The 14,028-nt window shown below is 46.7% G+C and overlaps 1 protein-coding gene across 1 annotated transcript in view; it reads left to right on the top strand.

Moving 5' to 3' along the window:
- Positions 1 to 10,116: 10,116 nt before the first annotated feature.
- LOC142574825 (sodium/iodide cotransporter-like) overlaps positions 10,117 to 14,028 on the top strand; it is an 86,749-nt gene continuing 82,837 nt past the window's right edge. Inside the window, exon 1 of the mRNA XM_075683832.1 lies at positions 10,117 to 10,256. Coding sequence (XP_075539947.1) covers positions 10,155 to 10,256 — 102 coding nt within the window. The 5' untranslated portion in view covers positions 10,117 to 10,154. The remainder of the gene's footprint in view (positions 10,257 to 14,028) is intronic.

Below are 14,028 nucleotides of genomic sequence, written 5' to 3'. Positions count from 1 at the left end.
AGCCGAGGCTGCCTCAACCTCCCAGGTCCCATCCAGCGCTGGCAACAGCCGGCGCAGCCAAATCCCCCAGGGAGCCCCATCGACCTCCGGGCTGGTGGGCGCAGGGGTCTTGCCCTCCAAGGCGGGACTCTCCCTGGTGACTTATCGCTCGCAAGAGCACGTGTCCGGCGCCTCACAAGAGGCAATGGACACTACACCTATCCTGAAGGCGCATCAAACGCCTAAGGAGCGGCGAGGCTCCCTCGAACGCTCCAGAAAGGGCAGAACTCCCGTTACAGGGCCTCGAAAGGGCTCTGTAATTTAATCTCTGTAATTTCCATAATCACTACTTCTGTTTCTGTACACACAGCACTTATTGACCTCCAATATGGATACACAAATAATTCAATGGAACGTCAGAGGCCTTCTTAGAAACCTTGATGACGTGCAGGAACTCATCCACAAACACAATCCAAAAGTGCTGTGTCTACAGGAAACACACTTAAAATCTAAACACACAAATTTCCTGCTACAGTATGTTACGTTTCGCAGAGATCGCGATGATGCTCTCGCATCATCGGGCGGTGTTGCCATTGTTATTCAGAAAGGCATAGCGTGTCAACGTTTGCAGCTACAAACGCCCCTTGAGGCAGTGGCGGTTCGTGCTGTTCTCCTCAACAAACTTATCACTGTCTGCTCGCTCTACATACCCCCCCATTACAAATTAACTAAACATGAATTTCAGTCCTTCATAGACGAATTGCCAGAACCTTACGTTGTGCTTGGGGATTTCAATGCGCACAGCAGCCTGTGGGGAGACTCTCGTATCGATGCGCGAGGTCGCCTCGTTGAACAGTTCCTTTTTTCGTCCGGTGCGTGTCTGCTGAATAAGAAGACACCCACATATTATTCTCTCGCAAACAGAACATTTTCTTCAATTGACCTCAGCCTAGTTTCCCCTTGTATGCTGTCTGAACTCGAATGGGAGGTCACCAAGAATCCTTACGGAAGCGACCACTTCCCCATACTGCTAAAAACACATAAAGAAAAAGAATGTCTACCACAGGCTCCTAGGTGGAAGATCGATACAGCCGACTGGGAGAAGTTCCGAAACTTAACTAATATCTCATGGAATGACATGTCTTGTTTAGGAATTGATGCTGCTGTGCAGTATCTCACAGCCTTCATTATAGACATGGCATCTCAATGCATATCAGAAGCACATGGCTTGGCATGTAAACGGCGGGTCCCGTGGTGGAACGAAGACTGCAGGATCGCTCGTAAGAAACAAAACAAAGCGTGGGGGTTGCTGCGCGCTTCTCCCACTGCAGAGAATCTAGTGAACTTTAAGCAAGTAAAATCCCAAGGAAGGAGAACCCGCCGACTGGCCAGAAGAGAAAGCTGGCAGAAGTATTTATCGAGCATTAACTCGTTTACAGACGAGGCCAAAGTCTGGAACAGGGTAAATAGAATTAGAGGGCGACAAACATATTCACTCCCCCTGGTAAATACACAAGGCGATACACTGCAAGATCAGGCAGACTCACTTGCGGAGCACTTTCAGAGCGTGTCAAGTTCAAACAATTATTCGCAATCTTTTCTCATATATAAAGAAATAGAAGAACGTAAGCCTTTAACAAGAAAAAGCCGAGAGAATGAGCCTTACAACCGTCCTTTCAGTATTGCTGAATTGAGAGCTGCCTTGAGTGCATGCAATAGCTCTGCACCAGGATCTGATAGAATCATGTACGAAATGCTGAAAAACTTACACAATGACACGCAAGTGACACTACTTACACTTTTCAACACTATCTGGGACTCAGGGTACCTTCCGACCGCATGGAAAGAAGCCATTGTGATCCCTGTTCTAAAGCAAGGCAAAGATCCTTCATCAGTGGCAAGCTACCGCCCGATAGCCCTCACAAGTTGCATGTGTAAGGTATTTGAAAAAATGATAAACCGGCGACTGATCCATTTCCTTGAACAGAACAAAATACTCGATCCCTATCAGTGTGGCTTCCGAGAAGGGCGCTCCACAACCGACCATCTTGTACGTATTGAAACAAATATCCGGGACGCATTTATACATAAACAGTTCTTCCTCTCGATATTTCTCGATATGGAAAAGGCGTATGACACAACGTGGCGATACGGCATCTTGCGAGACTTATCGGAAATGGGCATTCATGATAATATGCTCAACGTAATAAAAAGCTACTTGTCCAATCGTACCTTCCGGGTGAAAGTTGGCAATGTGCTGTCACGTCCTTTTACACAAGAAACTGGTGTACCCCAGGGAGGCGTGCTCAGTTGCACACTTTTTATTGTTAAGATGACAACGCTTCGTGCTTCCTTACCCCCGGCCATTTTGTATTCCGTCTATGTGGATGACATTCAAATAGGCTTCAAATCCTGTAACCTCGCAGTATGCGAGAGACAGGTACAGCATGGTTTGAACAAGGTGTCAGGGTGGGCAGAGAAAAATGGTTTTAAAATCAATCCTCAAAAGAGTTCTTGTGTGCTGTTCACAAGGAAGAGAGGCCTGGTCCCGGATCCTTGCTTGGAAATGTGTGGACATCAGATACCTGTAAACAAAGAGCACAAATTTCTAGGTGTTATACTCGACAATAAACTTAATTTCGTCCCACACATTAAACATCTTAAAGAAAAGTGTCTGAAAACAATGAACTTATTGAAACTTCTATCCCAGACTACATGGGGTAGTGATAGGAAGTGTTTAATGAACCTATACAAGAGCCTAATTCGGTCTCGATTGGATTATGGTGCCGTTGTGTATAATTCTGCCGCCCCGAGCGCGCTAAAGATGCTAGACCCAGTCCACCATCTGGGAATCCGACTGGCCACTGGCGCTTTCAGAACGAGTCCCATACAAAGTCTATATGTGGAATCAAATGAATGGTCTCTCCACCTACAGAGATCATACATTAGCTTTACATATTTCCTTAAAGTACGCTCCAATCCTGAACATCCATGTTTTCATAACGTTACCGATATGACGTGCGCTACACTTTTCAGCAATCGTCCCTCCATAAGACAGCCTTTCCCGCTGCGTGTGAAGCAGCTTAGCGATGAAATGCATGTCCCGCTCCTCGAGCATCGCTTAATGCACCTAACCAAGCTCTAACCTCCTTGGGAATGGCAGGTGATACAATGTGACATATCCTTTATAAAAATTACAAAGCACGCTCCTGAGGCTGAAATCCGAATGCATTTCCTAGAACTCCAGCACAAGCACTCCTGCGCAGAGTTCTACACAGACGCTTCGAAATCAAATGCCGGGGTATCCTATGCAGCCGTCGGCCCATCGTTTTCGGAATCCGATGTACTGCATCCGGAAACAAGTATCTTTACGGCCGAGGCCTACGCACTACTATCTGCTGTAAAGCACATAAGAAAATCGAAACTTCCAAAAGCAGCGATCTATACAGACTCTCTCAGCGTCGTGAAGGCCTTAATGTCACTCAGCAAACATAAAAATCCCGTATTTAATGAATTATATTCGGTCTTGTGCAAAGCGTACTCATCTAACCAGAATATCATAATATGCTGGGTCCCTGGCCATAGGGGAATTGAAGGTAACGTTCTGGCGGACGAGATGGCCACGTCAATCACATTGCAAGCTGTTAACCCTACCTCTGCGGTGCCTGTCACAGATCTGAGGCCTTTCTTGCGAAGGAGGCTGCGCGATCACTGGCAACGCATCTGGGACGCGGAGACAGATAATAAGCTCCACCTGATAAAACCACAGTTAGGATTCTGGCCCTCTACTACAAAATCGCGCCGAACAGATGTCCTATTCTGTCGTCTCAGAATAGGACACACGTTTGGCACACATAATTTTCTACTAACCGGAAGTGAGCCTCCAGCCTGTGGTAGATGCGGGGAGAGGCTGACCGTACTCCACGTCCTCCTGGAGTGTCGGGAAGCCGAATCTGAGAGAAAGAGACATTTTCCCTTAGCATATCGGCAGCACATTCCCCTTCACCCATTAATGTTACTCGGCCCAGAACCGCTATTTGACACCAATGCACTTTTAAGTTATCTGAAAGATGTTGTATTGCATGTTGTTAGCCCCACATGTTCGTAGCGCCTCCTCTCTTCAGAGGATGGCGCTGTGATAGTTCTTTCGTATAGCACGTGCCTCTAGGCCCTTGTGTTTCAAGGGCTCCGGCGAGGCAACAGTGCTCCAGCTATTTTAACCATCTCATATACTTTCAATTCTATGTCATTCTTTTACGATGGATTTTAATGTTCATAGTATTCGTCATTAGTCATCGCCATAATTTTATATCACGTAGATTTTATGCACTTTACAGCAACTATTTTTAGGCAACTTTACAGCCAAGTCACATCTCCATAATACATCGCCAACATCACCACTTGTCATGGCGCTCTTTGGCCACATCTGGCCCTTGCGCCATTAAACACCACATATCATCATCATCATCTGCATGGCCGCGCATTCACGATAGTCACCGATCATATTTGCCTATGTCGTCTCGTTGGCCTGCATGACCCGTTTGCCCGGTTGAGCCGTTGGGCATTGCGCCTACAAGAGTACAGTTTTTCCGTCACCAACAAGGGCGGATGACGTCACATGGATGCTGATTGCCTATCCCGTCTCCCTGGGTGACTATCTAGCTTCCATCTTATCGGAGTCTCCATACATCAGTACCTTCTAGAGCAAGCAACGTTGTGACTCTAACTTGAGATCTCGACGGGCAGCTGCACGTGAGTCAGCAGGAAGGCCGCCGCTTACTTTTCATACTAGTTTGCTATATAAAAATTACTCAGCTGATGTTCCTCCATTGGTTCTAGTTGTGCCCGAAAACCTGCTGACTGCTGTCCTCTCTTTCATGCATGGCGACATCACGTCCGGGCACGCTGGCTTCCCACGCTCACTACACCGACAACGCCAGAGATTTTTCTGGCACAAGCTCTATAAAACAACGGGGCAGTATGTCGCCAGGTGTACTGTTTGCCAGCGTCACCGACGATGACGGCTCCAGCTGGCTATATTCAACCTGTTAAGCTAACGACATTGCCTTTTGAAAAAGTTAGCATTGACTTGCTCGGCCCGCTTCCAAAGGCGTCAGCTGGCTGCCGCTGGACTATAGTACGCGGAAACTACACGAAAACGGCAGCACTTCCATCTGCCACTGCAGCACGTGTCTCTTTCATTTTGTTGCATCACGTCAAACTACGTCACGGCGCCAAGGGTTGTAATCAGTGAACGTGGGCGGCGTTTCATCACCGACGTCGTTAAAGAACCTTTACGGCTTTGTGTTTCTGGATATCCTCAGTGAAATAGACCTTATACTCTGCGGTAACCCAGGCATCATGCGAGATATGGACGTGCTCGGCAAGGTGCGCTGCAGTGACCATAGGATGGTAAGAATTCGAATCAGCCTAGACTTGAGGAGGGAACGGAAGGAAATGGTACATAACAAGCCGATCAATGAGTTAGCAGTAAGAGGGAAAATAGAGGAATTTCGTATGAAGCTACAGAACAGCGATCCAGCTTTAACTCAGGAAGAGGACCTTAGTGTTGAAGAAATGAACGACAGTCTTATGGGTATCATCAAGGAGCGTGTAATAGAAGTCGGTGGTAACTCCGTTAGGCAGGATACCAGTAAGCTATCACAGGAGACGAAAGATCTGATCAAGAAACGCCAATATATAAAAGCCTCTAGCCCTACAGCTAGATTAAACTGGCAGAACTTTCCAAGGTAATCAACAAGCCTGAGACAGTTGACATAAGGAAGTATAATATGGAGACAATTGATCAGGCTCTCAGGAACGGAGGAAGCCTAAAAGCAGTGACGAAGAAACTAGGAATAGGCAAGAATCAGGCGTATGCGTTAAGAGACCAAGCCGGCAATATCATTACTAATATGGATGAGATAGTTCAAGTGGCTGAAGAGTTCTAGAGAGATTTACACAGTACCAGTGGCACCCACGGCCATAATTGAAGAGAGAATAGTCTAGAGGAATTTGAACTCCCACAAGTAACGGCGGAAGAAGTAAAGAAAGCCTTGGTAGCTATGCAAAGGGAGAAGGCAGCTGGGGAGGATCAGGAAGCAGCAGATTTGTTGAAGGATGGTGGGCAGATTGTTCTAGAAGGTTGCTCTAGAAAAACTGGCCACCCTGTATGCGCAATGCCTCATGAGTCATGACCTCGACCGTACCGGAATCGTGGAAGAACGCCAATATAATCCTAATCCATAAGGAAGGGGACGCCAAATACTCGAAAATTATAGACCGATCAGCTTACTGCCCATTGCCTACAAAGTATTTACTAAGGTAATCGCAAATAGAATCAGGAACACCTTAGACTTCTTTCAACCAAAGGGCCAGGCAGGATTCCGCAAAGGCTACTCAACCACAGACCATATTTACACTATCAATGAGGTGATAGAGAAATGTTCGGAATATAACCAACAATATATAGCTTTCATTGATTACGAGAAAGCGTTTGATTCAGTGGAAACCTCAGCAGTCATGGAGGCATTACGGAATCAGGGTGTATACGAGCCATGTGTGAAAATACTGAAGGATATATCTAGCGGCTCCACAGCCGCCATAGTCCTCCATAAAGAAAGCAACTAAATCACAATAAAGAAGGGCGTCAGGCAGGGAGATACGATCTCTCCAATACTATTCACAGCGTGTTTACAGGAGGTATTGAGAGACCTGGATTGGGGAGAATTGGGGATAAGAGTTAATGGAGAATACCTTAGTAACTTGCGATTCGCTCATGATATTCCCTTGTTTAGTAACTCAGGGGACCAATTGCAATGCATGCTTACTGACCTGCAGAGGCAAAGCAGAAGGGTCTAAAATTAATCTGCAGAAAACTAAAGTAATGTTTAACAGTCTCGGAAGAGAGCAGCAGTTTACGATAGGTAGCGAGACACTGAAAGTGGTGAGGGAATAAATGTACTTAGGGCAGGTAGTGACCGCGGATCCGGATCGTGAGAGTGAAATAATCAGAATAAGAATGGGCTGTGGTGCGTTCGGCAGGCATTCCTAGGTCATGAGCTGCAGGTCGCCATTATCCCTCAAGAGAAAAGTGTATAATAGCTGTGTCCTACCAGTACTCACCTACGGGGCAGAAACCTGGAGGCTTACGAAAAGGGTTGTACTTAAATTGAGGAGGACGCAATGAGCTATGGAAAAGCAAATGATGGGTGTAACGTTAAGGGATAAGAAAAGAGCAGATTGGGTGAGGGAACAAACGCGAGGTAATGACATCTTAGTTGGAATCAAGATAAGAAATTGGCATAGGCAGGACATGTATAGAGGAGGGTAGATAACCGATAGACATTAAAGGTTAGGGACCGTATCCCAAGGGAAGGGAAGCATAGCACGGGGTGGCAGAAAGTTAGGTTGGCGGATGAGAATAAGAATTTTGGAGGGACAACATTGCCACAATTAGTAGATGACCGGGTTAGTTCAAGAAGTATGGGAGAGGCCTTGCCCTGCAGTGAGCGTAACCAGGCTGATTATGATGATCTCCTCCTCCTATATTCCACTCATTCCCACCCGCAAAGCATCGGCCTCACGGAGTGGGCGAATCAAACTGTTACCAACATGCTGTCAATATATGTGACGGCTGACCACCAAAAACAGAGAAGATTTGAGGACGAAAACGAATATTCAGGCAATATATACAAAAATTTTAGTAGAAAAAATATGTATAGCCTACCTAAATAAATTAAACTGGCTAGGTGACTATTTGCCACCGCCACGTTTCAAAGGCGATGCGAATAAATCATTAACATCGTATCGTGCCACTGTCATGAGTTGTGAGGCGCGCGCCGCGTAGCATCAATGCGTGTGTACTTCAGATTGCAGTTCCGTATTATCACACCAGTAGTGAGCCATGTACCAGTTTATAGGTAGCGGTACAAGCTATATTGAGGAGGTTTGAAAATGAAAAAAAATGACCATTCCACTCTGCGAACATGCAATGGCAGCGACAGCTCACGACTGTCAAAGCTCTCGAAAGAAAACCAAAATGCTTTCGCTACCATTCCAACTTCACAGAATGGAATGGTCATTTGTTTGAAGTGTCTGATGATGCGAGTTGATGTGTTTGAATGGCATTGACTGCCACTCTAAAGAGGTTTTTGGCTAGAATAAGATGAATGCATGTCCGGTGATGCGTGGTAGGTGTCATGGGTAGAGTAACATTGCAGGCCAAACTCTTCCAACATGTATTGCATATACTATTTCTTCTCTGGCTTAGAAATGTGCAAGTTGAAATCTCCGTCAATAATCGCAGGTGTGGTATCATCCTTTTTACCCTACTGGAAATATTTCAAAAACACCTGCTCTTACCCGTGTGCCTACGACCTCGTTGGGTCCCATGTGCGACAAGAATAGTATAAGGGCCAGTTATAGTTTCCCGACCCCATTGGGTTATGTGTCATTGAGCTTAGACCCTTCTGCACTCTTACCAGGATCGGCTCACATGATGATTCAAGGACGCGTTACAGGTTCCCGAGCCCATAGGTGTATGTGCCATTGAGCTTGGACCCTTCCTGCACTGTCACCAGGATTGGCTCACATCGTGATTCAACGACGTTTTACAGGTTCCCGAGCCCACAGGGGTATGTGCCATTACGCTTGTGCACTATCACAAGAATCTGCTCACATGATGATTCAAGGGCGCATTGTAGGTTCCCGAGCCCAGAGGGGTATATGCCATTGAGCTTGAACCATTCCTGCACTGTCACTAGGATCGGCCCTCATGATGAATTCTTCTGTTGCCGGATACCAAAAAAACTACGAAGGGTTAGTCATATACAGCTTTCGCTGTAAAATGATATAAGGGGATGCACACACAAATGCTTGGATGAAAAACACCTATGGTGAACCTAATTAAGTCAAGCTGGCTAGGCGGCTGTTTTTCATCGCCCGTTTCAAAGGCGATGCCAACAAGTCACCATCATCATCTTTTCCATCGTACCGTATCGCTTGTCAAGCGATGTAAAATACGCGGCTCGCAACGTCAATATGCGCTCACTTTGCATTGCAGTTGCATATTATTAGACCAGGTAGCATGTCATGTAGCACTTCATAGGTAGCGGTGCAAAGTATATAGAGGAGGCTTAAGCCAAAAAAGAAGATTGAAGAGATGCATACAAAAATGTTTGAACAGAAAACATGTATAGCATAACTGAATAACTCAAGCAGGCTTGGTGACTCATTTTCAATGCCCCGTTTCAAAGGCGATGGCAATAAATCATCACCATCATTAGCATCATATCGTGCCACTTGTCGCAACTTGACACACGTGGCGCGTGGCGGCATTGCAGTTGCGTTGTATTCCACCAAGTGCCCCAACATATAGCACTTGCAAGTAGCAGCTCGCTGTTGCAGGTAGCTAGGCCTGGTCAACTCAAGCAGACTAGGTGACTATTTTTCACCGCCTCATTTGAAAGGGGATTAAATGAATGACAATAATCAACAGCAGCATCACATGGTACTAAGGGTCAAGGGATTTGATGTGTGGGCCGCGTAGACTCGATATCTGTGTTCAGTCTTCGGAGCACATTATGGCGCCTCCTCGCAAGATACGATCCCTTTCGTGCGTGGTGCTCAAAGTGAAGCTCCTGTGGAAACAGTCCTCTAGCTTACGTTGTGAGTATGCTGCGTGTGCCGTGCAGGCCTGTTTCTTTACTTCAGTTGCATTGTAAGTTACGCAAAGATTTGAGCAGCAAGAACATAATGCAGTTTTTGTACATGGCATCATGTCCGTATTTACATGTATCCATCAATAGTGTTTATAACATTTCCCAATCTAGTTTCTTGACAGACAATGCTTTCTTGCATGCCTCACATAGCCAGTGTTAATTATGAAACCGTCTGTCAGCAGCATGAAAGCACAACTGGTGCATGGAAGCACGGGTGCGCCTGAATTTCGCAGTGTTGTTTGAGTCAGGTGGCCAATATGCTGGCAGATCAAAATTATCAAATAAGTAGCTTGTTTCAGTCGTTCTTTCCGAGCATGCGGCGTAGGCAGGCTCTGAGCAGCTGTTTCTGAAGCCTTCGGCTCACTACGAGCAGCTGTGCTAGCTACACTAGTACTCTCTGCTGATGGCACACATTTGAGCTTTGCACGTATATAGAATATACGCGTGAATCGAATGATAAGCCACATTTCTCTTAATAACACTAACACCTCAGTTGTAGGGGCACGCAACGGTCATCATTCTGTCCTTCCTGAGCAACGTTCACCCACTGACGTGGTAAGTCTACTAAAAATTCATAAGTCCAAGGCTTACGGCGATTGTTCAGTGAGCCCTTGTTCATACTCCGACAAGCCAGAAACTTTCAATCAGTGGCGTAGTACGAGGTGGGGCCGGGGGGCCGCGGGCCCCGGGTGCCATTCTGAGAGGTGGGGGAGGCGGGGGGCGTGTCAGTTATGTCTGAAGACCTCCTTGTTTCAGCTGGCTTGACTGGGCGTAAATGATAAAGTGTGCGCCGGTAACCAGCAGCCCGAGCTCATGTACCCGATGTACCAGATGTGCAGTGCCGCAGAATTGTCGGCTGCATCTTTATCAACATCGTACGTAATAACTGAACCAATGTGCAGGCTAAAAAATTTAATTCGCTAAGTGGTCGATAAACTACTCACCTCTGCGGAACGTTGCATGTGCGGTGCGCTCATGCGTAGCTAGCTTAAGTCCGCGCTATCTTAAATTTGGATTTAATTTGGATGTCATTTTGGATTGAATTTGGATTTATTTGGACTTAATTTGGATGTAAAAAGGCATGGTGGTTCTACTTATACAGAATGTCCTTTTATGCATGGAAGCTAAAAAGTAACTGCATTTCCCCGCGAGGTTCGGCAAATGATGCCTTGAAACTGGCGTCATCCTTATAATTCTTTTCAACTGGATCCGCCTTCCGAAGTCGCCGACTAGAATTTGTAACTTGAAATATCCATGGTAACATTGCGCTCAGTTTTTTACTAGCCCCCTTTATTGCTTTACTTAACTTGAAATATGTGCGATAAGGTAATTAGTTAAAAATGTAGGCAATGATTTTCTGTTAATAAGTAGATAATGTATTTAAATATTTATGCAAGTAAAGTCGGCGTCTTCGAGTAGACTAGCTGACAGACAATAATTGTGCTATATGCCCCAGACAATATAACAAAAATTGAAAGTGCTCGCTGGAACACCCGGTGTATTTTCGATTACAAACGCATGAAGGCGGACCTGAGAAATTGTTCAGGTATACTATAAATACCGGCGTTTTAGATTCCATTGTTTCTGATGTTTTTCGTTGGCCTAGCAGGTAGATAGAGTTAAATCGGTCGAAGTTGCTACACGTACTTCCGGCCCCTTTATTCCCGACGGATGGGGGAGAAGTAATCTTCTTTAAGCATATTGCTATAGCTCACGAACCGAAACTGACACTTCAGGAGCACTTACTCGCAAGAGAGAAAAGAGGAAACAGGAGTCATGCTCTAAATCCATATGTGTAATATTTTCAGTACATGTCCGTATTAATAAAAAGCCCCTTATCAAATTGAAATCCTTGTTTTACAAGTCAGTAACCAGTCATGGCCGACGCTATAGCAGCCAGCCACATAGGTTATCATCATCATTTATGTGTCTCACTGAAACATCCGTTGTTGGAGAGCAATACTCAAGGGAAACTCTCTTTCTACCCACATTACGATGGGCCACTTCAGATGTTCTGTACGGCCTTTGACGATACGGCCTGTACGGCCTTCATAGACGATTGTAATGAAACGAGTCGATCCAGATAGGGAACGCGAGAGAGCTGTGCGCGTGACCTGGACAGTTTGCTTACGCAGCGCTGAAGCACATGCTGCGGACATCTATGCAGCCATGGCCCTCAAAGGTGGGAATTGCCTTGGGTCCCTTACGCTTCGTCGAACGATTGCCCCAATATGAAGAAACAAACAGTGATCTTCTAACAGGTAATGCGCAACCATTGGTCTCACCGAGAAGCTCTTGCCGCGGTTAGATAGCTATAAGCTTGATGCAACTGTGTTTCGAGGAACGCTACGACTGTTGTGACGAATACGCAAAACTCGATTTCACCTTCTTTCCTGCCAGTTCATTTCCTTTCCTTTAGTCCTCTGGTAGCTTCAACGCTAGTCAAGGAGGGAAGGTGTTGAAGGTCCGAAGTCGGCGCCCCTCGATGATTAGAGTGCACGGTGGCAGCGCGAAGGAAGAGGCGTTGTCCGATAAAGTGACGCTTTATTCAAACGCCGAGGTGTCTGTCCGAGTCCAAGCCCGGAGATCCGCTCTCTCCACACAACCAAACATGACTTTTAAAGCCCTCAGTTGCACAAAGGAGTCGCAAACCAGCCAATCACACATGCGAGTTCACATCATTGTAACCAATAGCACAACCACCTTCGTGCCGCACGCGGCATTGGTGGAAACAGTGGCACTCTTTACAACACGCCAGGGGATAGGATTTCTCAAAGACACGTGCCATCTCCCTCTCCCCTACGTTGGGCTGCGAGTATCGGCCCCTGATGTCCTCCTCTTTTCACCCGCAAGCGGCCGCCATGCAAGCTGCGAGAACTTTTCCGTGAAACCACGGCTTATTGACTGCATATCTGCCGGACAGCGGGATACCCTGCCAGTACTGAGAAAGCTATCTCCCGTACAGCTGTGTGCCGGTTCGCTTGAAATCCAAACACCATAATTGGGACCCGATGGCGATCGCACACAAAAGCATCCATCAGTCGTAGCCGGCTAAGTGGTATCAAAGCTACCGCCGTTTTCACGGGCATTCTTAGAAGGCGCACGCGGATGCCAAGCATCAAACCGGCTGGGCACCGTCGCGTCGCCCAAGTTCCGTGACCGAGACGGTCGACGGGACATTTGGGAAGCGCATGGGCATTAGCGGTGGCGGTGACCTCAAGCACCCCCAACTTTCATCTTCACGCCCATCTGCCCAAATGCTCCCCTTCAGCTCGGGCCGTCTACCTTTTTGTTCTGAGCGAGGGTGCAGATCTAGTGCCTTTTCTACGGCGCAGCCACTAATCCGTTTTCTCTCCACGCGTTTCCCGCGGCCCCTCTTCGCGGAATCCACCTGCGTGCTTCGTTTCCGGTTATTGGCCGATACAGCAGGTGTGATCTCGTCCTGCGCCTTGCCGTAGTCGCCTAAACTGGGCCACAAAATAACAGCAAGGTCAAGTCCCTAATCTGAAACTGACTCTGCCCGTAGGCTGGGTATGGTTGATTCGAACTCAGAGAAGAAGTTCGTATCATAGAGAAGAAATACTGGAGCTTGGACAACGCTTTCATTGCTACAAGCGGGACCACAGCAAAGCCACAGTCACTTCTAGCAATACACTCACTGCGGTAGAGTTGGACAAATCGCCTTTTCCCGAATAATTACCCGCGAAAGAGCGACGAGTGGCGACAATGCTTCGCCCTCTTGTGCTCACGATGCTCCATCGCAGCTCTGTCAACTTGTTTTGAGAACTGGCTAGCCAAGGAAGGACATTTGTGAATCACATACAGCCACTTGGCGAAACCGATCCGCTTCGCTCAGCTTACTGGGTACGAAATGATTATCGCATTTAAATAGGGGCAGTGCACATAGCAATATTAACTTATATTTGCACCAATTTTACGCATTCTGCCCACACAGCAGACCTCCCTGGCAACACCACTTATTTATGCCTCCATCCTACAAAACTGCTTCTTCTTTAACTTATTCAGCATACATATACACAGCAGATCGCTTTCACTGCAGTAGGCTCAGGAACGTGCTTTTAAGACCACTGACTCACTGGGCATCAGCCTAAGTGTGCCTGACAAGCCTACGCGTAAGCAACTATATTAATTCCTGCGGCAGGAAGTTTGTTTCCTTTGCCATAAAAAATTGTGTATAATCGTTTACTAGGAAACTGCATGAAGGAACCACCAGCCTGGCGAAACATTACGAATTAGCGGTCTCTACAGCGGCATAGCCACCGAGTCCAGGAGCAAAGCAGCAGTACAACATCCAGAAAGCATGTTG

The sequence above is a fragment of the Dermacentor variabilis genome, chromosome 3 (genome assembly GCF_050947875.1).
Source record: "Dermacentor variabilis isolate Ectoservices chromosome 3, ASM5094787v1, whole genome shotgun sequence".
Classification (NCBI taxonomy): Eukaryota; Metazoa; Arthropoda; class Arachnida; order Ixodida; family Ixodidae; genus Dermacentor; species Dermacentor variabilis.
The sequence above is the reverse complement of the archived record's forward strand: the minus strand, read 5'-3'. Positions and strand labels throughout refer to the sequence as shown.